We start from the raw sequence: 26,408 nt of genomic DNA, 5'->3' as shown, positions 1-26,408 counted from the left end.
TGGGAGCAATTTACATGTGGTCTGGCATCATGACTGGTTTGTCAGTAAATTAACCACGTGACAGGACAGAGCACAAAAAAGGGTAAACAAGGGTAAAGGACAAGATCTTTATCATTTTACCCTGAACTTATTTTTATAACAAATTGGATAAAATTATATTCAGATTCTGTAGATGCTTATGATTTTCAATATATAAGGTTTCACAGATTTAAAACATTTAAAGCCTTTTAAATATCTAAGTAACAGATGAATATTATTCCCAAGTTTATAAAAATGGTTTAAAAAATAATTCTCTCAACATTTTCATTATAAACTATTTTATATAAATTTTGTTTCATTTTAAAGCACTACTAAAATAACCATTCTGAATTCTAGGTTCCTAATGAAATGTCTGCTTTTTAATTATCCTATTGTTTTAAAGTATAAATTTTGATGTCCTCAATATAACTAGGATCCTGTTTACACTTTGAGTTTCAAGATTAATTAGAAACATGAAGGATTCTGTTTGAAATTTGCTTTAAGTTCTTCTGCCTTAATAATATTAAGTTAAAAAATTAAGACTATTCAATTCACTGTATAATACTCAAGCCAGTTATCTCTTAGCTACAATAATGCAAAAACTAAGTAGACCTTATTTGAATAAACAATTATGTTTAGTTCACTACCAGAACTATAAGTTTTATTAATTACATTGCTGTTTAGAATATTGACTCAATTTCTAAATCTAACTAAACAATATGCATCTCTGGACAGAGAACTTTCAGATGAGCTAAAAACTTTGAGTAGCTAGACATTAAATACTTGAAATGTATCCTATATTATTCTGTATTATAAAATGCTGGAAGTAGACCATGATGTAGAATTCAAAGATTCCTTAGAGTAGTGACTCAACATACGAGTGTAGATTTCAGGGATAATTGGGTTTCATCCTTAATGCAGAGTGGACATGAACATGATTAGAATGATTTATTTTTGTAAACAGTCTTGAGAGTGCAATTCTACTAAATGCCATGTTCCATTTCAAATGGCTACTGCAGACCATGAAGGAGCTAATTTTTATAGCTATAATGATTGAATATTGTTCTTGGAAACATACAGAAAAAAAACTGGAAACAGAAACTGTCAATAAACAACTATGGAGTTATCAGAGGTTAACAGTCATAGGCAGAATCCAGGTTCCAACACCATTCAGACAATCAGAGAAGGGGGTATGAATTTTCCTTTTAAAAGTTTTTTTTTAAAAAAGGTTTAATAGAGGAGAAAATAATTTGTAACATTTTAGTGGATATTCATTATGCATATTTGATATAAGTTCAAAAATAGAGAGGTCTTTTTATTTAAAAATGTTCTCTTAGACATGTACTCTTACCTTCCTTTGTGATGAAGTTGGGCCCTTCTCTTTTCAGCAGTATACCCAGCAGGATGGCTTGGCTAGCCAGACAACTATAGTCCTGAAAATATAAATCACTATGAGTAACTGTAATGAATGGGTACAAAAATTACCACAGGGGATAACTAATCATGAAACCACATGATGCAAAGAGGAAATATTCTGCTATGCAATTGAGAAAAGATAAAATGTCATTGATATACTACTGAACGTAAGATGACATTATACAACTATTTATTTTAGCTATCCTGGAAACAGTGGGTAGGCAAGCTAGCTTCCTGGGGTAGTAGGATTTACTAATCAAATTTTCCAGGAAACAAGATAAGTAATGAATAGAAAATATGTTGTCTACAAGCATTAATACTGATTCTGCCACTCTCTGAGAGATTCGGCCAAGTCATTTAATCACTCCCTTGTTGACTTTACTTGTTCATAAATGGGAGACCATGTTGCTGTCAACCCAATGTGGAGAGAAGGATGAAAGGAGGGGATGTATGTAGACCACTTATTATATGCATTATGTTTTATGCCTACTATATCATATTTATGCTTATGTCGATCCATAGATAATATCGATCAATCACAAGAACTGGTATCTGACAGGTTATATATTTAGCCTACATGCTCAAATTTGTATGGTCTAATAAAATGTCACTGTGTTTATAGCTCTACCATTAGAATTTCATTTCCTTTGATACGTACTATACCTTATACCCCCACCCCTCCTCCTTTAAAATGAAAATAACCTTAAGGAAGGTATAATACTAGGTTGCTAACATAATATTCATATGGATGTAGTTATAGGATTGCTTTCCTCGGTAACTGGAGAGACTCAAAGCAAGCATTAGACCTAAAAACTGAGACAGGAGAGAAGACCTGGGTTGGGAAAAGGCGACAAAGGGCACTGAAAGAGAAATCTGGAGATCCCAAAGGAAACTATACTTCTTTAATGGGTTACTCAAGACAACACACTCCTTAAGCATCTTTAAGACATCCGCACTAATATCAGACCATGAGAACTACCTCTCATTACTGCCTCAGGTACAGACAGGCATCTACCTCCAGGTTAACTACAACCTTCTCTGGGAGGACAAGAAGAAATATGGTTTGCCCCTGGGAGTTCCTGCTCTGCCAACCTCACTCAGGGCCATGTGGGAATTGCATCTTCCTCACATTCAGTTTTTGAAGAATTTCATGGGTGGGTTTGTTTTTCCATTCAGTAATGGTGACATCTGGCTCCTGTTCTTCTTCAGGAGCATTGGAGGTACTGCTTTGTCGTTTGACTTTTGAATGTTTGGGAAGTTCTAGTTCCTCAAAACTCTTAAATTCTGGAAGCCTAGAATTTAAAAGAAAAAGTTTCAGATTCCCTGCATTCCTAATGTAATCTCAAGAAACACAATAATAACCTAAAAGAACTTACTCTTCTGTGTCACTGATTCGTAAGAAGTCAAGTTGTTCTACCACAGCTCCAGATATTAGTGTCTGAAACGTGATTGAGAAAAGAGTCACAGCTCTTAAATTCATCAAGCTGCAACCTTATGATCTATGTACATACTTTTCTGTAAATATATAATACTTTTTAAAAAGTTTACTTAAAAAATATACATGATGTTGGGCTTCCCTGGTGGCGCAGTGGTTGAGAGTCCACCTGCCGATGCAGCGGACGTGGGTTTGTGCCCCGGTCTGGGAAGATCCCACATGCCGTGGAGCAGCTGGGCCCCTGGGCCATGACCGCTGAGCCTGCGTGTCTGGAGCCTGTACTCCGCAGCGGGAGAGGCCACAACAGTGAGAGGCCCGCGTACCGCAAAAAAAAAAAAACCCCAAAAAAAAGCCATGATTTTTAAGTAACTTCTTAAATGAACATTCTACAATCAGACAGATTTTCACATACAACAAATCCCCCTGAAATAGAACATACACATCAAGCTACAAGCTCATGAGTCATAATAAATAGCAGAATCAACATGAGATGAATTGTTTTTCTTTCCATCCTCTTATTTTTAAGCTCAATTAAATTTCAGTATTTATTAAAATGTTAGAAAATAAAATTTTGAAATAAAAAAAAACATGAAATACCAATGTTGTCTTCAGAAAAGATAATTACGCTTTGGATTTTGCTACAGTAATATATTTCAGGGCTATCCAATGATGAGACGTTGCCAACTCTCCATTTTTCAGGATCATGAAGGTGTTGATTATCTACATTCTGGAAACCAATATTTGGTCATTCTATATTCCACTAGTTCCTGATTATAGCTTGAGCAAACTAAATGAGGCCAAACTTGAACACAGTTGTTGTCTGTCAGTGGTTCATGGTGAATGTATAAATGAATGATAACCCACAATGATACTTAGCACTATGTGTCACTTCTAATTATCTGATGAACTGTCAAATAAAAGTGAGAAATGTACTGCCCAGAAAATAAGCCATAAATTATTATTTAAAAATAAGTTAATTTTTCAGTCTTAAATATATTATTTTCTCTATTTTCTCACTGTTCATTTCAAATGTGAAGCAACAGGATATAGGGAATGTTGCTCTTGTTGGCTAACCACCCAGAGTTGTGCTGCCTTCTCTTCTAGTGAAGACACATAAAGTAGCTCATCAACAAATAGCCACTACAAATGGCATGATGGACATGTTACCAGCAATCGTACTAAAGTCTCCTTGCAGAGTTTGAGTGAGAAAGGCCAAACATGCAACTGACCTGCACGTTTTTATGTGGCCCAGCCACAGTCAGGGTCTGAGAGCAGTCTGTGCCTGGGCAGAGAGCAGTGCCAAGCACAATGGAAGTCTATAGAGTGATACTTCCTAGGATGCAGGATTACACCTACACATACTGCTCTCTAGTTAACTAGTCTGTTAGATGAATATTTACTGGACACTGATATATGCCAAGCACTATGCTAGGTATTGAGGAAATAGCATGAACAAAATTAAGTAGACAATAAACAAACAAAAACCTAAGTATGTAGAAAATATGAACAGACCAATCACAAGCACTGAAATTGAAACTGTGATTTAAAATCTTCCAACAGGGCTTCCATGGTGGCACAGTGGTTGAGAGTCCGCCTGCCGATGCAGCAGACGCGGGTTCGTGCCCCGGTCGGAGAGGTTCCCACATGCCACGGAGTGGCTGGGCCCATGAGCCATGGCCGCTGGGCCTGAGAGTCCGGAGCCTGTGCTCCACAAGGGGAGACGCCACAACGGTGAGAGGCCAGCATACCGCAAAAAAAAAAAAAAAAAAAAAAAAAAATCTTCCAACAAACAAAAGCCCAGGACCAGATGGCTTCATAGGCAAATTCTATCAAACATTTACAGAACAGCTAACACCTATCCTTCTCAAACTCTTCCAAAATATAGCAGAGGGAGGAACACTCCCAAAGTCATTCTATGAGGCCACCATCACCCTGATACCAAAACCAGACAAAGATGTCACAAAGAAAGAAAACTACAGGCCAACATCACTGATGAACATAGATGCAAAAATCCTCAACAAAATACTAGCAAACAGAACCCCAAAGCACATTAAAAGGATCATACACTGGGATCAAGTGGGGCTTATCCCAGGAATGCAAGGATTATTCAATATATGGAAATCAATCAATGTGATACACCTTATTAAAAAATTGAAGGAGAAAAACCATATGATCATCTCAATAGATGCAGAGAAAGCTTCTGACAAAATTCAACACCCGTTATGACAAAAACCCTCCAGAAAGTAGGCACAGAGAGAACTTTCCTCAACATAATAAAGGTCATATATGACAAACCCACAGCCAACATCGTCCTCAATGGTGAAAAACTGAAACCATTTCCTCTAAGATCAGGAACAAGACAAGGTTACCACTCTCACCACTATTATTCAACATAGTTTTTAAAGTTTTAGCCACAGCAATCAGAGAAGAAAAAGAAATAAAAGGAATCCAAATCAGAAAAGAAGAAGTAAAGCTGTCACTATTTGCAGATGACATGATACTATACATACAGAATCCTAAAGATGCTACCAGAAAACTACTAGAGCTAATCAATAAATCTGGTAAAGTATCAGGATACAAAACTAATGCACAGAAATATCTGGCATTCCTATACATTAATGATGAAAACTCTGAAACTGAAATTAAGAAAACACTCCCATTTACCACTGCAAAAAAAAAGAATAAATTATCTAGGAATAAACCTACTTATGGAGACAAAAGACCTGTATGCAGAAAACTAGAAGACACTGATGAAAGAAATTAAAGATGATACAAATAGATGGAGAGACATACCATGTTCTTGGATTGGAAGAATCAACACTGTGAAAATGACTAGACTACCCAAAGCCATCTACAGATTCAATGCAATCCCTATCAAACTACCACTGGCATTTTTCACAGAACTAGAAAAAAAATTTCACAGTTTGTATGGAAACACAAAAAGCCCCAAATAGCCAAAGCAATCTTGAGAAAGAAAAATGGAGCTGGAGGAATCAGGCTGCCTGACTTCAGACTATACTACAAAGCTACAGTAATCAAGACAGTATGGTACTGGCACAAAAACAGAAATATAGATCAATGGAACAGGATAGAAAGCCCAGAGATAAACCCACAGACATATGGTCACCTTATCTTTGATAAAGGAGGCAAGAATATACAATGGAGAAAAGACAGCCTCCTCAATAAGTGGTGCTAGGAAAACTGGACAGCTACATGTAAAAGTATGAGATTAGAACACTCCCTAACACCATACACAAAAATAAATTCAAAATGGATTAAAGACCTAAATGTAAGGCCAGACACTATCAAACTCTTAGAGGAAAACATAGGCAGAACACTCTATGACATAAATCACAGCAAGATCCTTTTTGACCCACCTCCTAGAGAAATGGAAATAAAAAGAAAAATAAACAAATGGGACCTAATGAAACTTAAAAGCTTTTGCACAGCAAAGGAAACCATAAACAAGATAAAAAGAGAACCCTCAGAATGGGAGAAAATATTTGCAAATGAAGCAACTGACAAAGGATTAATCTCCAAAATTTACAAGCAGCTCATGCAGCTCAATATCGAAAAAACAAACAACCCAATCCAAAAATGGGCAGAAGACCTAAATAGACATTTCTCCAAAGAAGATATACAGATTGCCAACAAACACATGAAAGAATGCTCAACATCATTAATCATTAGAGAAATGCAAATCAAAACTACAATGAGATATCATCTCACACCAGTCAGAATGGCCATCATCAAAAAATCTACAAACAATAAATGCTGGAGAGGGTGTGGAGAAACGGGAACCCTCTTGCACTGTTGGTGGGAATGTAAATTGATACAGCCACTATGGCGAACAGTACGGAGGTTCCTTAAAAAACTAAAAACAGAACTACCGTATGACCCAGCAATCCCACTACTGGGCATATACCCTGAGAAAATCATAGTTCAAAAAGAGTCATGTACCAAAATCTTCATTGCAGTTCTATTTACAATAGCTAGGACATGGAAGCAACCTAAGTGTCCATCAACAGATGAATGGATAAAGAAGATATGGCACATATATACAATGGAATATTACTCTGCCATAAAAAGAAATGAAATTGAGTTATTTGTAGTGAGGTGGATGGATCTAGAGTCTGGCATACAGAGTGAAGTAAGTCAGAAAGAGAAAAACAAATACCGTATGCTAACACATTTATCTGGAATCTAAAATAAAAAAAGGTCAAGAAGAACCTAGGGGCAAGATGGGAATAAAGACAGAGACCTACTAGAGAATGGACTTGAGGATACAGGGAGTGGGAAGGGTAAGCTGTGACAAAGTAAGAGGGTGGCATGGACATATATACACTACTAAACGTAAAATAGCTAGCTAGTGGGAAGCAGCTGCATAGCACAGGGAGATCAACTCGGTGATTTGTGACCACCTAGAGGGGTGGAATAGGGAGGGAGGGAGATGCAAGAGGGAAGAGATATGGGGACGTATGTATATGTATAAGTGATTCACTTTGTTATAAAGCAGAAACTAACACACCGTTGTAAAGCAATTATACTCTAATAAAGATGTTTAAAAAGAACAAAAAACAAAAAAAAACCCTAAGTATGCTATGTCAGATGATAACTGCAAAGTTGAAATGAGAAAGGCAGGGGATGGGGAATGCTGGGGCAGACATGTAGGAAGAGGCAGGTTTGCCATTTTACAGGTTATTAGAAAAGACTTCTCTAATAGGGTGACATTTAAGTAGAGACTGAAGGAAGCATTGCAGTCAACAATATGGATCTGAGGATAGAGTGGACAGCAAGTGTAAAGGTCCTGAGGCAGGAGCATGCTGGGTATGTTTTAGGAGTAGTAAGGAGGACAGTGTGGCTGAGTAGAGTAGATAGGGGAGAACGGTAGGAGATGAGGTCAGAGAAGAAGGTCCAGACCATGGGCATCACTATTGGAAGAACTCTGGTTTTCACTTAGTGTGAGAGAGGAGGTCATTAGAGGCTTATGATATGTGACATAATCTAACTGCCCTATGACCAGGTAGAGTAGGAAGAAGCTAATAATTGTGTTATGGCCAATAGGAATTTAGGAGACTACTATAAAAATCTAGGTGACAGATGATGCAGCTTGGACCATGATGTTAGTGCTAGAGGTGAAGCGAAGTGGTTAGATTCTGGATGTAATCTGAGGGTAGAGAAAATTGGATTTGGTAATGGATTGTAATGTGGGTTATGAAAAAAAAGAGTCAAGAATTTTTAACTCTCAAAGCTGATAGCCAATACTGAAAACGTAAGAAAAATAATTTTGATTTAGTATTTTCTATTTTTATTAGCCTACCCACCTTAATTCAGCTCATAAAGTAAATGTTTAATCTGAACTAACAGACAAGTTCTAGATTCCATTCCATTAATAAGCTTTAGAGCTTTCAATTTGAAAAATTCAATTGTTTGCACAGACTCCTGAATTAGTTTTTTTTTAATTGAAGTATAGTTGATGTACAATATTATATAAGTTACAGGTATACAGTATAGTGAGTCACAATTTTTAAAGGTTTTACTCCATGTATAGGTATTATAAAATATTGGCTGAATTAGTTTTATAAAAAATATTGTAATTAATTTGCTATGCATTAATACCTCAGTTCTGATGGTAATTAAACAACTTAATATTGATATATATGTGTCAAATGCAATATAGTATTCAAAAAGGTATCCTGCTCAGTGATATTCAAATATATCCCACCAGGCCTTTTCCAACTGAACATACCACCCAAGAATGTACTCCACCCCATTATTCTGCCCCCCTATCTGGCTTTATATTTGGTTCTGCTCCCCTACTAGAATAAGTCTCATGAGATCAGGGACCTTGTATATTTTTTTCACCATTGTATCTCTGCTGCCTAGAGAGGGTACTCAGTAAATATTTGTTGAATCAATGAACCAATATCTACATACTTCTTACAGAGAGAAGAGTACTCTGGGAATGCAGAGATGAGTAAAGCCTGGTCTGATAGAGTTTTCAATCGACACAGAGAAGCAGACACAAGAAACTAGCCATACCTAAAATAAGAGCTATAGCAAAGCTCAAGGAAAATGCCACAGAAACACACTGGAAGGAGAAATTAATTCCAGTCTTGGAGACTTCGCTAAAGAGGTGACATTGACCTAAGTTATAAAAGTAAAGTATGACTTAGAAGGAAAAAAAGAAAAAGGCAATTCTAGAATACAGTAACAGCATGAGCAGGAAAAAAAAATCAATTTCATTAAAGATTTTGAAATTACTCAGTATACTTGAGGAGTAGAAAGCAGGGCTGGGAATGAACTGCATGAAGACATGTCCTGGGTGATGCAGCTAGGAAGTGACGCTGAGGCCCAATGATGAGAGATTGTGGACCACAGGCTAAGGACATTTGGAAGGGCCTGAAATAAAATCCCAGAGAAGTTACATAGGGCCATTTTTATTTACTATATTAAAGAGAAGACAAAGGCTGGTATGGGGGTATGAGGGGTTGTTTAATGGGTATAGAGTTTCAGTTTTACAAGATGGAAAGAGGTTTATTCTCTGGTTAAGACTCTGTACTCAAGGGTACATATAGGGCACAGCAGAGAGCAGAAGATAAAAAGATTAAACAATGGGAGAGACAGGGAAGATGGCGGAAGAGTAAGACGCGGAGATCACCCTCCTCCCCACAGATACATCAGAAATACATCTACACGCGGAACAACTCCTACAGAACACCTACTGAACGCTGGAAGAAGACCTCAGATCTCCCCAAAGGCAGGAAACTCCCCACGTACCTGGGTGGGGCAAAAGAAAAAAGAAAAAACACAAACGAAAGAAGAGGGACGGGACCTGCACCAGTGGGAGGGAGCTGTGAAAGAGGAAAGGTTTCCACACTCTAGGAAGCCCCTTCGCGGGCGGAGACTGCAGGTGGCGGAGGGGGAAGTTTTGGAGCCGCGGAGGAGAGTGCAGCAACAGGGGTGCGGAGGGCAAAGCGGCGAGATTCCTGCACAGAGGATCGTCGCTGACTGGCACTCACCAGCCCGAGAGGCTTGTCGGCTCACCCGCCGGGGCAGGCGGGGCTGGGAGCTGAGGATCGGGCTTTGGTCGGAGAACAGGGAAAGGACTGGGGTTGGCGGCGTGAACACAGCCTGAAGGGGGTTAGTGCACCAGGCTAGCCAGGAGGTAGTCTGGGGGAAAGTCTGGACATGCCGAAAAGGCAAGAGACTTTTTCGTCCCTCTTTGTTTCCTGGTGTGCGAGGAGAGGGTTGCTTAAAGGAGTTCCAGAGACGGGCGCGAGCCGGGGCTAACAGCGCGGACCCCAGAGACGGTCATGAAATGCTAAGCCTGCTGCTGCCGCCACCAAGAAGCCTGTGTGCGAGCACAGGCCACTATCCACACCGCCCCTCCCAGGAGCCTGTGCAGCCCGCCACTGCCAGGGTCCTGGGATCTAGGGACAACTTCCCCGGGAGAACGCACAGCGCGCCTCACACTGGTGCAATGTCATGCTGGCCTCTGCCGCTGCAGGCTCGTCCTGCACTCCGTACCCCTCCCTCCCCATGGCCTGAGTGAGCCAGAGCGCCCAAATCAGTGGCTCCTCTAACCCCGTCCTGTCTGAACGAAGAACAGACGCCCTCCAGCGACCTACAAGCAGAGGCGGGGCCAAATCCAAAGCTGAGCCCAGGGAGCTGTGCGAACAAAGAAGAGAAAGGGAAATCTCTCCCAGCAGCCTCAGGAGCAGCGGATTAAATCTCCACAATCAACTTGATGTACCTGCATCTGTGGAATACCTGAACAGACAACGAATCATCCCAAATTGAGAAGGTGGACTTTGAGAGCAAGATTTATTATTTTTTCCCCTTTTCCTCTTTTTGTGAGTGTGTATGTGTATGCTTCTGTGTGAGATTTTGTCTGTAGAGTTTTGCTTTCACCATTTGTCCTAGGGTTCTATCCATCTGTTTTTTAAAAATTTTTTTCTTAATAATTATTTTTTATTTTAATAACTTTATTTTATCTTACTTTATTTTATTTTCTTTTATCCTCTTTCTACTTTTTCTCCTTTTTATCCTGAGCCGTGTGGATGAAAGGCTCTTGGTGCTGCAGCCAGGAGCCAGGAGTCAGTGCTGAGCCTCTGAGGTGGAAGAGCCAACTTCAGGACACTGGTCCACAAGAGGCCTCCCAGCTCCATGTAGTGTCAAATGGCGAAAATCTCCCAGAGATCTCCAACTCAACACCAACACCCAGCTTCACTCAACGACCAGCAAGCTACAGTGCTGGACACCCTATGCTAAACAACTAGCAAGAGAGGAACACAAACCCACCCATTAGCAGAGAGGCTGCCTAAAATCATAGTAAGTCCATAGACACCCCAAAACACACCACCAGACGTAGACCTGCCCACCAGAAAGACAGGATCCAACCTCATCCACCAGAACACAGGCACTAGTACCCTCCACCAGGAAGCCTACACAACCCACTGAACCAACCTTAGCCACTGGGGACAGAAACCAGAAACAATGGGAACTATGAACCTGCAGCCTACAAAAAGGAGACCTCAAACACAGTAAGATAAGCAAAATGAGAAGACAGAAAAACACACAGCAGATGAAGGAACAAGATAAAAACCCACCAGACCTAACAAATCAAGAGGAAAAAGGCAGTTTACCTGAAAATGAATTGAGAATAATGATGCTAAAGGTGATCCAAAATCTTGGAAATAGAATAGAAAAAAATGCAAGAAACATTTAACAAGGACTTAGAAGAACTAAAGGGGAAACAAGCAATGATGAACAACTCAATAAATGAAATTAAAAATACTGTAGAAGGGATCAATATTAGAATAACTGAGGCAGAAGAACGGATAAATGACCTGGAAGATAAAAGAGTGGAAATAACTACTACATACCAGAATAAAGAAAAAAGAATGAAAAGAACTGAGGACAGTCTCAGAGACCTCTGGGACAACATTAAACGCACCAACATTCGACTTATAGGGGTTCCAGAAGAAGAAGAGAAAAAGAAAGGGACTCAGAAAATATTTGAAGAGATTATAGTGGAAAACTTCCCTAATATGGGAAAGGAAAAAGTTAATCATGTCCAGGAAACACAGAGAGTCCCATACAGGATAAATCCAAGGAGAAATACGCCAGGACACATATTAATCGAACTGTCAAAAACTGAATACAAAGAAAACATATTAAAAGCAGCAAGGGAAAAACAACAAATAACACACAAGGGACTCCCTATAAGGTTAACAGCTGATCTTTCAGCAGAAACTCTGCAAGCCAGAAGGGACTGGCAGGACATATTTAAAGTGATGAAGGAGAAAAACCTACAACCAAGATTACTCTACCCAGCAAGGATCTCATTCAGATTTGATGGAGAAATTAAAACCTTGACAGACAAGCAAAAGCTGAGAGAGTTCAGCACCACCAAACCAGCTTTACAACAAATGCTAAAGGATCTTCTCTAGGCAAGAAACACAAAAGAAGGAAAAGACCTACAATAACAAACCCAAAACAGTTAAGAAAATGAGAATAGGAACATATATATCGATAATTATCTTAAATGTAAATGGATTAAATGCTCCCACCAAAAGACACAGACTGGATGAGTGGATACATAAACAAGACCCATATATATGCTGTCTACAAGAGACCCACTTCAGACCTAGGGACACATACAGACTGAAAGTGAGGGGATGGAAAAAGATATTCCATGCAAATGGAAATCAGAAGAAAGCTGGAGTAGCAATTCTCATATCAGACAAAATAGACTTTAAAATAAAGACTATTACAAGAGACAAAGAAGGACACTACATAATGATCAAGGGATCAATCCAAGAAGAAGATATAAGAAGTGCAAATATTTATGCACCCAACATAGGAGCACCTCAATACATAAGGCAAATACTAACAGCCATAAAAGGGGAAATTGACAGTAACACAATCATAGTAGGGGACTTTAACACCCAACTTTCACCAGTGGACAGATCATCCAAAATGAAAATAAATAAGGAAACACAAGCTTTAAATGATACATTAACAAGATGGACTTAATTGATATTTATAGGACATTCCGTCCAAAAACAACAGAATACACATTTTTCTCAAGTGCTCATGGAACATTCTCCAGGATAGATCATATCTTGGGTCACAAATCAAGCCTTGGTAAATTTAAGAAAATTGAAATTGTATCAAGTATCTTTTCCGACCACAACGCTATGAGACAAGATATCAATTACAGGAAAAGATCTGTAAAAAATACAAACACATGGAGGATAAACAATACACAACTTAATAACGAAGTGACCACTGAAGAAATCAAAGAGGAAATCAAAAAACACCTAGAAACAAATGACAATGGGGACACGACGACCCAAAACCTATGGGATGCAGCAAAAGCAGTTCTAAGAGGGAAGTTTATAGCAATACAATCCTACCTTAAGAAACAGGAAACATCTCGAATAAACAACCTAACCCTGCACCTAAAACAATTAGAGAAAGAAGAACAAAAAACCCCCAAAGTTAGCAGAAGGAACGAAATCATAAATATCAGATCAGAAATAAATGAAAAAGAAATGAAGGAAATGATAGCAAAGATCAATAAAACTAAAAGCTGGTTCTTTGAGAAGATAAACAAAATTGATAAACCATTAGCCAGACTCATCAAAGAAAAAAGGGAGAAGACTCATATCAATAGAATTAGAAATGAAAAAGGAGAAGTAACAACTGACACTGCAGAAATACAAAAGATCATGAGAGATTACTACAAGCAAGTCTATGCCAATAAAATGGACAACCTGGAAGAAATGGACAAATTCTTAGAAAGGCACAACCTGCCAAGACTGAACCAGGAAGAAATAGAAAATATGCACAGACCAATCACAATCACTGAAATTGAAACTGTGATTAAAAATCTTCCAACAAACAAAAGCCCAGGACCAGATGGCTTCACAGGAGAATTCTATCAAACATTTAGAGAAGAGCTAACACCTATCCTTCTCAAACTCTTCCAAAATATAGCAGAGGGAGGAACACTCCCCAACTCATTCTACGAGGCCACCATCACCCTGATAACAAAACCAGACAAGGGTGTCACAAAGAAAGAAAACTACAGGTCAATATCACTGATGAACATAGATGCAAAAATCCTCAACAAAATACTAGCAAACAGGATCCAACAGCACGTTAAAAGGATCATACACCATGATCAAGTGGGGTTTATTCCAGGAATGCAAGGATTCTTCAATATATGCAAATCAATCAATGTGATACACCATATTAACAAACTGAAGGAGAAAAACCATATGGTCATCTCAATAGATGCAGAGAAAGCTTTCGACAAAATTCAACACCATTTATGATAAAAGCTCTGCAGAAAGTAGGCATAGAGGGAACTTTCCTCAACATAATAAAGGCCATATATGACAAACCCACAGTCAACATCGTCCTCAATGGTGAAAATCTGAAAGCATTTCTGCTAAGATCAGGAAAAAGACAAGGTTGCCCACTCTCACCACTGTTATTCAACATAGTTTTGGAAGTTTTAGCCACAGCAATTAGAGAAGAAAAGGAAATAAAAGCAATCCAAATCAGAAAAGAAGAAGTAAAGCTGTCACTGTTTGCAGATGACATGATACTATACATAGAGAATCCTAAAGATGCTACCAGAAAACTACTGGAGCTAATCAATAAATCTGGTAAAGTATCAGGATACAAAATTAATGCACAGAAATCTCTGGCATTCCTATACACTAATGATGAAAAATCTGAAAGTAAAATCAAGAAATCACTTCCATTTACCCCTGCAACAAAAAGAATAAAATAGCTAGGAATAAACCTACCTAAGGAGACAAAAGACCTGTATGCAGAAAATTATAAGACACTGATGAAAGAAATTAAAGATGATACAAATAGATGTAGAGATATACCATATTCTTGGATTGGAAGAATCAACACTGTGAAAATGACTAGACTACCCAAAGCCATCTACAGATTCAATGCAATCCCTATCAAACTACCACTGGCATTTTTCACAGAAGTAGAACAAAAAATTTCACCATTTGTATGGAAACACAGAAGACCCCGAATAGCCAAAGGAATCTTTAGAACGAAAAACGGAGCTGGAGGAATCAGGCTCCCTGACCTCAGACTATACTACACAGCTACAGTAATCAAGACAGTATGGTACTGGCACAAAACCAGAAATATAGATCAATGAAACAGGATAGAAAGCCCAGAGATAAATCAATGCACATATGGTCACCTTATCTTTGATAAAGGAGGCAAGAATATACAGTGGAGAAAAGAAAGCCTCTTCAATAAGTGATGCTGGGAAAACTGGACAGCTACATGTAAAAGTATGAGATTAGAACACTCCCTAACACCATATACAAAAATAAGCTCAAAATGGATTAAAGACCTAAATGTAAGGCCAGAAACTATCAAACTCTTAGAGGAAAACATAGGCAGAGCACTCTATGACATAAATCACAGCAAGATCCTTTTTGACCCACCTCCTAGAAAAATGGAAATCAAAACAAAAATAAACAAATGGGACCTAATGAAACTTCAAAGCTTTTGCGCAGCAAAGGAAACCATAAACAAGACCAAAAGACAACCCTCAGAATGGGAGAAAATATTTGCAAATGAAGCAAATGTCAAAGGATTAATCTCCAAAATTTACAAGCAGCTCATGCAGCTCAGTAACAAAAAACAAACAACCCAATCCAAAAATGGGCAGAAGACCTAAACAGACATTTCTCCAAAGATATACAGATTGCCAGCAAACACATGAAAGAATGCTGAACATCATTAATCATTAGAGAAATGCAAATCAAAACTACAGTGAGATATCATCTCACACTGGTTAGAATGGCCATCATCAAAAAATCTACAAACAATAAACGCTGGAGAGGGTGTGGAGAAAAGGGAACCCTCTTGCACTGCTGGTGGGAATGTAAATTGATACAGCCACTGTGGAGAACAGTATGGAGGTTCCTTAAAAAGCTACAAATAGAACTACCATATGACCCAGCAATCCCACTACTGGGCATATACCCTGAGAAAACCATAATTCAAAAAGAGTCATGTACCAAAATGTTCATTGCAGCTCTATTTACAATAGCCCAGAGATGGAAACAACCTAAGTGTCCATCAACAGACGAATGGATAAAGAAGATGTGGCACATATATACAATGGAATATTACTCAGTCATAAAAAGAAACGAAACTGAGTTGTTTGTAGTGAGGTGGATGGACCTAGAGTCTGTCATACAGAGTGAAGTAAGTCAGAAAGAGAAAGACAAATACCGTATGTTAACACATATATATGGAATCTAAGAAAAAAAAATGTCATGAAGAACCTAGGGGTAATACAGGAATAAAGATACAGACCTACTAGAGAATGGACTTGAGGATATGGAGAGGGGGAAGGGTAAGCTGTGACAAAGTGAGAGGGTGACATATGGACATATATACACTACCAAACATAAAACAGATACCTAGTGGGAAGCAGCCGCATAGCCCAGGGAGATCAGCTCGGTGCTTTGTGACCACCTAGAGGGGTGGGATAGGGAGGGTGGGAGGGAGGGAGACGTAAGAGGGAAGAGATATGGGAACATATGTATATGTATAACTGATTCACTTTGTTATAAAGCAGAAACTAACACACCATTGTAAAGCAATTATACTCCAGTAAAGATGTAAAAATAAATAAATAAATAAATAAAGATTAAACAATGTATTAAGTGAAAGACTCATAAATGAGCTGATTAAAAATTGGAGAGCTGTCATTTTAGTCCATGTTGTAGATATAAACAAAGACTTCGCTGCTTAGTGATGGGAAGCTATTATCCGTTTCTCTGACTTTCAAAGTGCAGTGTTGCACGAACTCGTGGTCCAGCATCTGTACTGTCAGAATTAAGCCACTTGTGCTGTGTATGTGAAAATAATGTGTGCTGTTGTAAGTATCCTGGACAATTTGATAATGTACTATTTTATTGTCTTCTGAATCTGCATCGGTAGAGAGAGACAACTTATTAAACAGCTGTCCCAACGAGAGATGTTTCTGATAATATACAGCACAGTGCAAAATCCCTGACTCCCCTCCCCAACTCTGCTCTCTGTACATGGAAGCAAAATGTATGTCCTTCAAGCAGAAGGCTAGATGTTTATTTTCCGAGGAAACTGAAGAGCAGAAGAGAGAAAAATCTCCAGATATTGGCATCTGGGTTTTCCCCAGCAAAAAGGGCCTTTGCCACCAGACTACCTTACAAGTAAATTCATCATGACAACGATCCTTTTTCCCAAACACACAGCTTCCAATGAAGTTTTTATTCTTTCACTCTTAAAAATGAAGGGATAGCTAAAGATTACCAGACATCTGACAAATGTCTCCAACATGAAAGAATGAGCCCCCCAAAACAGAGAAAAAAAACCTGAAAGAGATAATGTAGAAAGGAAAAATTTCCAAAGCTCTCTAGTTAATGTTCTCAGAAGGATAAGACAACATATAATACCCAGGAAAGAAAGGACAAGATAGTATGAAAGGGAAAATTAAAAACATGACAGCAAAACACAAAACTCAACAGAGGAGCTACATGATAAATAACAAAGAAATTCCCCCGTGAAGCATTACAAAAAGACAAAAGAATAAAAAATAAGGGGAAAAGATAAAAACTTAGGTAAAAATCAATCAAGTATGCAAAATATTAGGTTGGCCAAAAAGTTCGTTTCTGTAATATCTTATGGAAAAACCCGAATGAACTTTTTGGCCAAGCCAATACAAGCACCAGTGAATGATTATGTAAACATGCCATTTACCACATTACCTACACAGGTCCCTCTTTATAAATTTTCCTCTTTCTTACTCAATATTGAGTATCTACTACATAAAAGACTATGAAATGATCACAACTTTTTAAAGGAAATAAGTTGATAATGGACTACAATTTGAATAGTTTATGTTAAAGGTCATAAAAGGATATTAAAAGAGAAAAGTATCATTTCTGGTCTGAGTGATTCTGCAGAACTGGTCTTTAAAGTTTGGTAAGACTTCAAAGCCCAGTGATGTTGAAAGAAGGAAAGCTACTCCAGGCAGAGGAAATGGAGTGAGCAGAAAGGGGCAGAAACTCACAAATTTGAGAACACAGTAAGTAATCTGTATTGGCTGAAGCAGAAAGAATGTTTAGTAGGAGATCATTGTGGGCAGAGAGGCTGCTATGGTTATAGGGAGCCACAAAGGGCTTCTGTTATTTAGGAGCTATGAAAATAATGCTGTAAAATTCTGAATGGAACAAGAATTATCTCCAGGTTGGATGTCACTGTGTGGTAGGGAACAGAGCACTGGACCAGGGAGTCAAAGAACCTGAGCTTATACAGCAGGTCACTTCACCACTCTGGACCCCACCTTCCTCAAATGCAAAACTGAGATCAGAGATGATCTCTTAAAGTCTGAAATTCTGGTGGGAAACCACTGCAATTGCTCAAGCATCAGATTGGAGGGATCAGATAAATGGGGTGATGGCAATAGGAACGGGAAGGTAGACAGAGAATAAAACCTTCAGACAAAAACCTTCCACAGAATATAATTAAGAAACATAGCTGTATCTGTGGACTAATTGTGCTGGAAACAGAAACACTGAAATTCAGAAGACTACCTGTAGACGATCAACGTGAACTTTGACTCCTCCAACCACTCCGTTCTTAAAAGCTGCCAGCATATCTAGTATGGGATTGAATCGGCTACCTCTGAAAAATATAAACAGATAAACAAAATGTGCATATTAACAACAGTGAGAAATTAATTATCTAGTACTAAGTACCCTTTACACACGCAAAACACTCTGTCACACGCTGAGATGGATATAAAAATACAAGGAGGCCCTGCTTCCAAAGGGTTCACAGTGTTAATGGTGATGAGGTGCATGCGCCTCAACTCTTTCAGCCACCTACCTTATATTGTCTTCCCGGATGAGAACAAGGAAAAGTGGATGTCCATGCATTTTCCAGTATTGCTTAATAAACTGTAGTGCATTCTATTAAAACATAAGAATGAGGAAGGATGTAATGGCACAGTATCTGAGCTGATCAGGATGCTTAACCATTAGTGGCAAAGAGCCAACAAAACTATTCTATATCAAGATAATTCATAATCAAACCCTGGATAAGATAGACTACTTAGGGGTAGAAATGTTCTAATACATACAAGTTAAGCTAGAAACCATTCTGATTTTAAACTTCGTTCTTAAAAATAGATCACACATGTTTTAAGGCTGCACTGCCCCCCACTCCTTTTTTGAGGCCTAATAAATACAGTTCGAGAATGGTCCCAAGGAAGGAAAATCAACCCAGGGTTATCATCCAGAAGATTAATTCTCACTCCACGTTACTGTAGATTTATATTACAGCCGGTAGAAGAGATTGGGGTGAATCTATACAGACCATTGGAAACATGAAGAGTTCTTTGACTCAATTTCTATTATCATTATCATCATCATCATCATAATCATCATCCCATCAAAGACATACATTAACACTTCACTATGTGCCAGGCACTATTCTGAGGGCTTTGCATATATGAACTCCTAATCCTCAGGACAGCCCTATTCAGTTATACAGATGAGAAAACAGGGACACAGAGAAGTTAAACTAACTTGCCCAAGATCACAGAGCTGGTAAACAGTAGAGTCAAGATTTTAACAAATGAAATCTGACTCCAGACTTCATGCTCTGGGCCATGACCCTAAGCTTTTCTACTCTATAAATGGAAAAGGGAGTGGAGGAGATTTTAACTGAGTGGGTATAATGAGTTAGGTGAGGTTTTACTTGAAATTCTTCATAAATAAAATCATTTTGGTAACTCAACTTTTGTTCAAAAAGTGATAAACTTACTATCGTATGAACATCGTTTCCAAAAGTTCCCCCTCTGCTTTTACAACTACAGTATATACCCTTTAGTTCCATTTGTAGAAGGTAGACAAGTAAAGTCATACAACTTTATATAAAACAGAATACATCTATTATTCTAATGCTGCAAGTAATTTAACTCCCCAAAACTATGCAGATGTTGTTTTACTTTCATATTTGATACTGTATTAACCCAGTATCATAGACCCAGGAGCACTTAATTTAACAACATACGATAGAAATCACTAGAAACAAAGTCATCCCATTTCAATTAAAAGGTGTTCTGAAGCTACCTTTATGTCATCTATCAGCAGTAGAACATCTTGAGACATGTAGAAATCACTTAGGTCAAAGATGATAGGGTAACAAACCACAGTCTTTCCTAGAATGCGATAAATCTGTAAAGGATAAGTTTTTAAAAAAAGAAAAAATATAAACAAACAAACAAATAAATAAATAAAACAGACCAAAGGCAAAGGTACAGTACTATAAGTCCTAATAAAAATTAAAACTGATGTTTAATTCTGAATAAGCAAACAAAATAATCTTATAAATCTACATAATGTTAAGAAGGTACAGCTTCTTGATTGACTCAGTATGCTAATAAAGTAGTCCGCCTCTACTATAAGGGAAAAAGCCTCCGTCTGAGTAAATACTACTATAATCAGGTATCTTACAAGGCTCAGAAACAAAAGAGCAGTGAGATGCTTATCTATTTTTAGAAGAGTTCGTGGTATCACACAAAACTAATTTTTTTTTTTTTTTTTTTTTTGCGGTACGCGGGCCTCTCACTGTTGTGGCCTCTCCCGTTGAGGAGTACAGGCTCAGGATGCGCAGGCTCAGCGGCCATGGCTCATGGGCCTAGCCGCTCCGCGGCATGTGGGATCTTTCTGGACCGGGGCACAAACCCGTGTCCCCTGCATCGTCAGGCGGACTCTCAACCACTGCACCACCAGGGAAGCCCCCAAACTAATTATTGATATTTACTTGTAGAAAATAATAATTCAGATAATTAGCCCAAGTATATGATGAAATGTGAGAATGGATGCATAGCAGGTCAAACATCATTCCCGTCTGTGGTATTACAATCTGAACACTGCTCTCCAAGGAAATTTCATAAGTACCTTTGATGTACCGAGGCAGCCAATGGGCCTATCTGGCCTTCCACAGAGTCCTAATTTTTCATTGATCCCCAGATGGAAATAAGCCTGTAAGACACAACTGTGTAAATCAGAGCCAGACAAAAATTCATGCTTTTCCTTTTTTGCCCCCTTTCCCCCCCTCGACTAATGCCCTGCTAATTTCTGATTTATCCAGAGAAAAAGAGGCCAGGGAAACTTTATTCAATGGACTTGTAGGAAAACAAGCCAGCTAATGACATCAACTTAGATTCTGGGGCACTGGGAGATTTGAGAGCAAAACTTTTGCAGATCCATTTAGCAACATTCTAAAATTTGACATTGTTCTTACACTGTCATGTCATGAATTTATAACTTGCATGGCTCTATCTGATTCATACAAGCACACAGAGAAACAAATGCTTCCTCTGTGATAAAAATTTTGGCTCTTTAAAGTTTTAAAAAACAGGGCCACATAACTTCGACCAGATTCCCACCTTCAAGTATTTCCCACCAACATGGAAATGTCTTTACTGATTTTTCCGATTATATGAATTTTATGAAAAATTTAATCCACATGCTACAAGTGAATGGTCCTGTTACTCTCGTAACCCCTTAGGCAACAACTATTTCACTTTGGTATGTGTTAAAAGGAGTGTAATTTATTGTGTGATCCCTAAAAACACCAGAAGCATAAGATAGGGTTATAGATTTTTAACAGTGCATAGATAAATACCCATATCACATACACACATACATATATATATATTTACATAAATGGGTTCATATACTATATAATCTGGTGTTCCATTTTTTTAAACTTAATATTGTTTTTCTACAAAGTAAAAACAGATAAACTTGGAATGAACTAGGGGTTAATTAGTGCCAGAGCACTTAATCCAATCAAGAAGTCTCCTTACCCTATTTAACATGGATCCCCTGATGAAGGTAGCTCCCAATTTTTAGTTATTTCAAAACCAATTCTGTAACCAATTTTGGACAGTATACGATTACTTCTTCAGGATAATTTCTTAGACTTGATGAATCAAAGAGAATATACATTCTCCTTCAAACATACTGCCAGGTTGGTCACCCTCCAGAAATAATGGACCAATTACTTCGACATTAAATGTGCATAGGCCATTTTTGTCACTCTCTTGAGTCACAATGACATTTCATTTTAGTTTTAAACAACTGTATTCAAATATTTTCTGGTGGACCATTTTCCCATATACTTAATAGCTATTTGTATGTTCTATGCACTTTTTCCTTTTTTCCCCTGTCTACTGGGCATTTGTCATTCTTTTTCATTTGTAAAAGATCTTGGTATGTTAAGAATATTGCTGTTTTATCAAATATTTTACTCAATTTGCTCATCTTCAATGTTGTTATGAAATGTGAGAATGACTGCATAGTAGTTCAAACATCACTTCAGCATTTGGTATTTCAATCTAAACATTTTTCTGCTAGGAAATTTCACAAGCACCTTTGATGTGCCAGGTTGTTTATGCTACCTTCAATTATATTTAGTTAAATCTGTCAATCACTTCCTTAATCGATTTTTGGCACTAGTGTTACTCTAAGAATGGACTTCCCCTCACAACAGTTGTAAACTGTTCTCCTATTTTTTTTTTAGTGATTTTATATCTAAATCATTAAAAAGATTTAAATCTTTAATCTGTCTGGAATTTATTTTTGTATCTGATGAGAGGTAGAAATCTAACCTAATGGAAAATCAAACCAACTGTCTCTACACAATCTACTGATTATCATTTGAACTGATTTCAAATATCAACCTCAACGTATACAAAATTAATGTCATCACCAGAGCTCTCTGTTCATTCTGCCATGGTGCACACATGTATGTCAGAGTTAGCTGTCTCCTTCTCCTTCTCCATTGAATGTTCCTAGAAAATAGCACCCCCTGAGTTGGCACTGTGCCTGGCATACAGCTGGTGCTCAGGAAATACTCGATGGATGAATGAGGGAGCAAGTGAATGTCCTCCTGAACCACATGTGCTGTGCATATTAATTCTGGAACAGCAGTGGTTTTAGACAAAGTCCACTGGCTATAAAAAGTACTCTATAAGCATTATATAGCATTGTATAGCTACACTGAAACTACAGTGCACAGCACTAGATGGAGACCACTTTCCCTTAAATTAATATTTATGTCTAAACTACTTTAGATTTCTTCTTTTAGGCAAATGATTATATTAATCAACCATGCACAAGTTAAAATGTACTGATCTAGGCAGATTTAAAGGAAATCCTTAAATACTACTCTATTACAGTAAAAGCATTTTCCTTAACTTTCTGAACCATGGTAGAGAAGGTCTATGACAATTAAGTAATCAGATGCAGAATGCTCACTGAATTCTAGGGTACTGATAATACCGTCCCTACATTGTACACATTCACACCATTTAATGCTCTGAAACACATAGCAGGGACCAAACCACCTGGAAGTACAGAAATACTTCATTCTACATCTGCAGTGTATTCAGATCTCCCATGAGGCAAATCAAACCACAGTTACCACATTATGAAACATTAACCACACACAGTGAACACCTTACCCTCAGCTGTCTGCCCTCACACCCTCTTCAGTGGGCTGAAGGAGGGTGCAACTTCTCAGAAGAATAAGCAGCCACTGGCATAAGAATATGTGTATTAACTAAGATTTGAGGGAACATTTTCACTTTTAAAAGGTAGACTATAAGAAACAATGTAGTCGGCAGTATATCTTAGAGGGTGAATCCCAAAATGCAGCTAGCTTGAAACACAGAGGCTGTAGCCACAGAGAATTTTCCATCCTGACACGTGCACAGAGAAGCTGGGCTCCTGGTCACATATCTGTCTTTTTAGCCACAACACACACCCAAATTGTAAATCATGCGTTAATGCCATCTTTAAAACAACAAAGTATAAAATAAGTCAGGACCTGTTATAAGTCTTCACTTTGTAACAGAATGCTTCCTACCACCTCTGTGACTCCTCAGCACCTTGCACTAACATCTGTCATAGCACCGATCAAAGTGGATTGTCATTAACTATTTTTCTGTCATCCCAACAGACCCAGAGGTCACTAACTGAGAACAGGGACAGAGTCATTTTATCTGTGTGCTCCACACAGTACTCTGCACAGAACAGGTGTTACGATGAATGAATGAATGAATAAAATGCCACATTCAAGTTATTTGGAGCCATGTTGGTCTCTTAAGTCTTGATTGTATGTTGTCTGGTAGAGTACAGATGCTCCCAGAAAGAGGTGCTAATATACATTAGGCCTGAAGATACAGATTCAGGTTAATTTGTTTTGAGAGCATGTTTATCAAAGAATAATAACCTTTGTTACCATTCTCTGGAGCTTTCAGTGAGAGGCCATAAAAGTATATCAGCAAATACAGCCTGCACCTGAACGATAAGTGCACAGTGTTACAACCTTAGATTTTCTGCCATTCCATACAGCCTCCTCTCCTTGCCTTGTGGATCCTTACTTCCCTCTTGGCCTCATTTAGCCTCTTCTACAATGAAACCTAGCTTTCCATCGTTTACTTTGTAGTGTGATTTTAAAGTGTTACCTACTCCAGGGTTCCTTGCATTTTTAGCCATGTCTCTTTAATCGAGGGGGAGAAAAGAGCTCTAATTTGTTAAGGACTTTTGAAGAGCTGGTGCTCTGGGTGACCTAACACCCAGGTTCTGGTTTTGTTGTCAATGCATGAAGTCCAGTCTGATTAGCAACAACTCTGGGGCCTTGCATTTTCCCTGCAATGTGCACCTCACTTCTCTGAGCTTTTATTCTTTGTTGTAACATCAAGGTTTTAATAAAAAACATTTTTATCAGCTTAACTGACTCAATCAATCTTGATCACTTGAGAGAGACTATTCTAAACATTTCCACCAAACACCAAAAACAAACACTGGTTTTTTTGGCCAGGCGGCATATGGGATCTTAGTCCCCGAGACCAGGGATCAAACCTGTGCCCCCTGCATTGGAAGTGCAAAGTCCCAATCACTGGACCACCAGGGAAGTCCCATTCCTGTACTGTTTTTAATGATTACCAAATAAAAACAGTGGTTTAAAAATAATTAGTGGAGATCAACAATTTCCCATCCCTAATGAGCAGTAATATTCCTAAACTCAGGCATATGCTGCAGGGCAGTGCATACAAAAGGCCTCAAAAGTCATCTTTTAATCCAATCTAATAGGTATGTAACTGCATCAAATATAAATTCAGATGTCACTTTATAATTATTTTGAGACCCAGCAAACCAAAGAGGGTAGGAATTACTTCAGACTCCAAATAGTAAGGCAAGAGAAAAAGGGAAGTAGTTATTACCAACAATATTTAGGTGAGAAGATTTCTTTAATTGTTAATAAAAGGGAAAATAAATCAAATGTAAAGGTTAATTTTATACACCACTACTAAAATTAAGGCTGATTTGTTATTTAAGTGGTCAGTCCAGGTTTGTAATAGACTTTAGCAAGGAGCAGAAATCAACAAGACCTATGAATATAACGCACACACACAATGCAGTTGTGTTTCAGTAACAGTGTCTGATAAAGTGGGTCTCTCAGCTTAATCAGAAAGACTTTGGATCAATGACCCTATCTCAGAATTGGATTTTTAAATATGCTTCTTGACTATAAACTAAGTCTAATCATCATGCTCTAGTACCTACATAAAGGAGACAGTAAAGAAGCAGAATCACTTACTTTCACGAGCTCCTGCTGGGCCCAGATCTGAATGGGTTCTACCTGTTGAGGAGTTTGAGTCTGAATACCATATGTGTTGAGGAAAACCTGAAGGCTAAAAAACACAGGGAAAAAAAGAGACATTTTCAGTAATGCATTTATATGGACAATGGTGAAGGAGGAGGAGAAAAGGGGAAAGACTATGCTAGTTTGGAGCACATTATTCATTTGATAATGTCAGCAATATGTCATCTGCACTGGAATCCAGAGCCCTCTTGGGTTCTTCACAAAGCATCAGCTGTGAGCTTTGGGGGCTGCCAGAGAGGTAAGCACTAACTTGGGGGATCCCCATAATCTGTTTGCATTAATTTCTCAAAACTACACACCAGGCAACACTGGCACTGGTCACAGACTTTAATTAATATTAACACCAACTAAAACAAAATTATTTTTAAACATGAAAAGAATGTTATTCTGGCACTTAAAGTGACATTAGTGACATCCTTGAAACCCTGTGAAGGGGTCTATGAAGTTAATTTCTACCACCACACTCAGTATTATAAGCCTAAAGCAATCAATCCCCTTCCCTCCCCCTCAAAAGAACACGCCACCCATCTGGATTTCATACCGTTGGCTTTCTGCTATGAGCGCTACATAAACAACCAAATCATTTTCCAGTGGGCCCTGTAATACAGAATAAGGGAGGGGGGAAACATTTTAAAAGATCTGGTCATCATCAACTATAATGAGAATAAAGGACAATAGTAACCATCTCTGAGCAGTTCATTAAGATGATGGACACCAGCTGGCTCTAAGCAGTTGCCTCTCT

The 26,408-nt window shown here is 38.3% G+C and overlaps 1 protein-coding gene across 3 annotated transcripts in view; it reads right to left on the bottom strand.

The window, feature by feature from the left end:
* PHKB (phosphorylase kinase regulatory subunit beta) overlaps positions 1-26,408 on the bottom strand; it is a 200,587-nt gene that overhangs the window by 39,059 nt on the left and 135,120 nt on the right. For all 3 annotated transcript variants that reach the window (XM_060132511.1, XM_060132510.1, XM_060132513.1), the window contains exons 15-23: positions 26,208-26,263; positions 25,601-25,694; positions 20,887-20,970; positions 20,056-20,160; positions 18,809-18,891; positions 18,514-18,604; positions 2,811-2,872; positions 2,564-2,726; positions 1,370-1,451 (exon numbers count right to left, since the gene is read on the bottom strand). In XM_060132511.1, coding sequence (XP_059988494.1) covers positions 1,370-1,451; positions 2,564-2,726; positions 2,811-2,872; positions 18,514-18,604; positions 18,809-18,891; positions 20,056-20,160; positions 20,887-20,970; positions 25,601-25,694; positions 26,208-26,263 — 820 coding nt within the window. The remainder of the gene's footprint in view (positions 1-1,369; positions 1,452-2,563; positions 2,727-2,810; positions 2,873-18,513; positions 18,605-18,808; positions 18,892-20,055; positions 20,161-20,886; positions 20,971-25,600; positions 25,695-26,207; positions 26,264-26,408) is intronic.

Source organism: Lagenorhynchus albirostris, chromosome 19 (assembly GCF_949774975.1).
Source record: "Lagenorhynchus albirostris chromosome 19, mLagAlb1.1, whole genome shotgun sequence".
Taxonomy (NCBI): domain Eukaryota; kingdom Metazoa; phylum Chordata; class Mammalia; order Artiodactyla; family Delphinidae; genus Lagenorhynchus; species Lagenorhynchus albirostris.
This window is presented reverse-complemented; position numbering and strand designations above follow the sequence as displayed.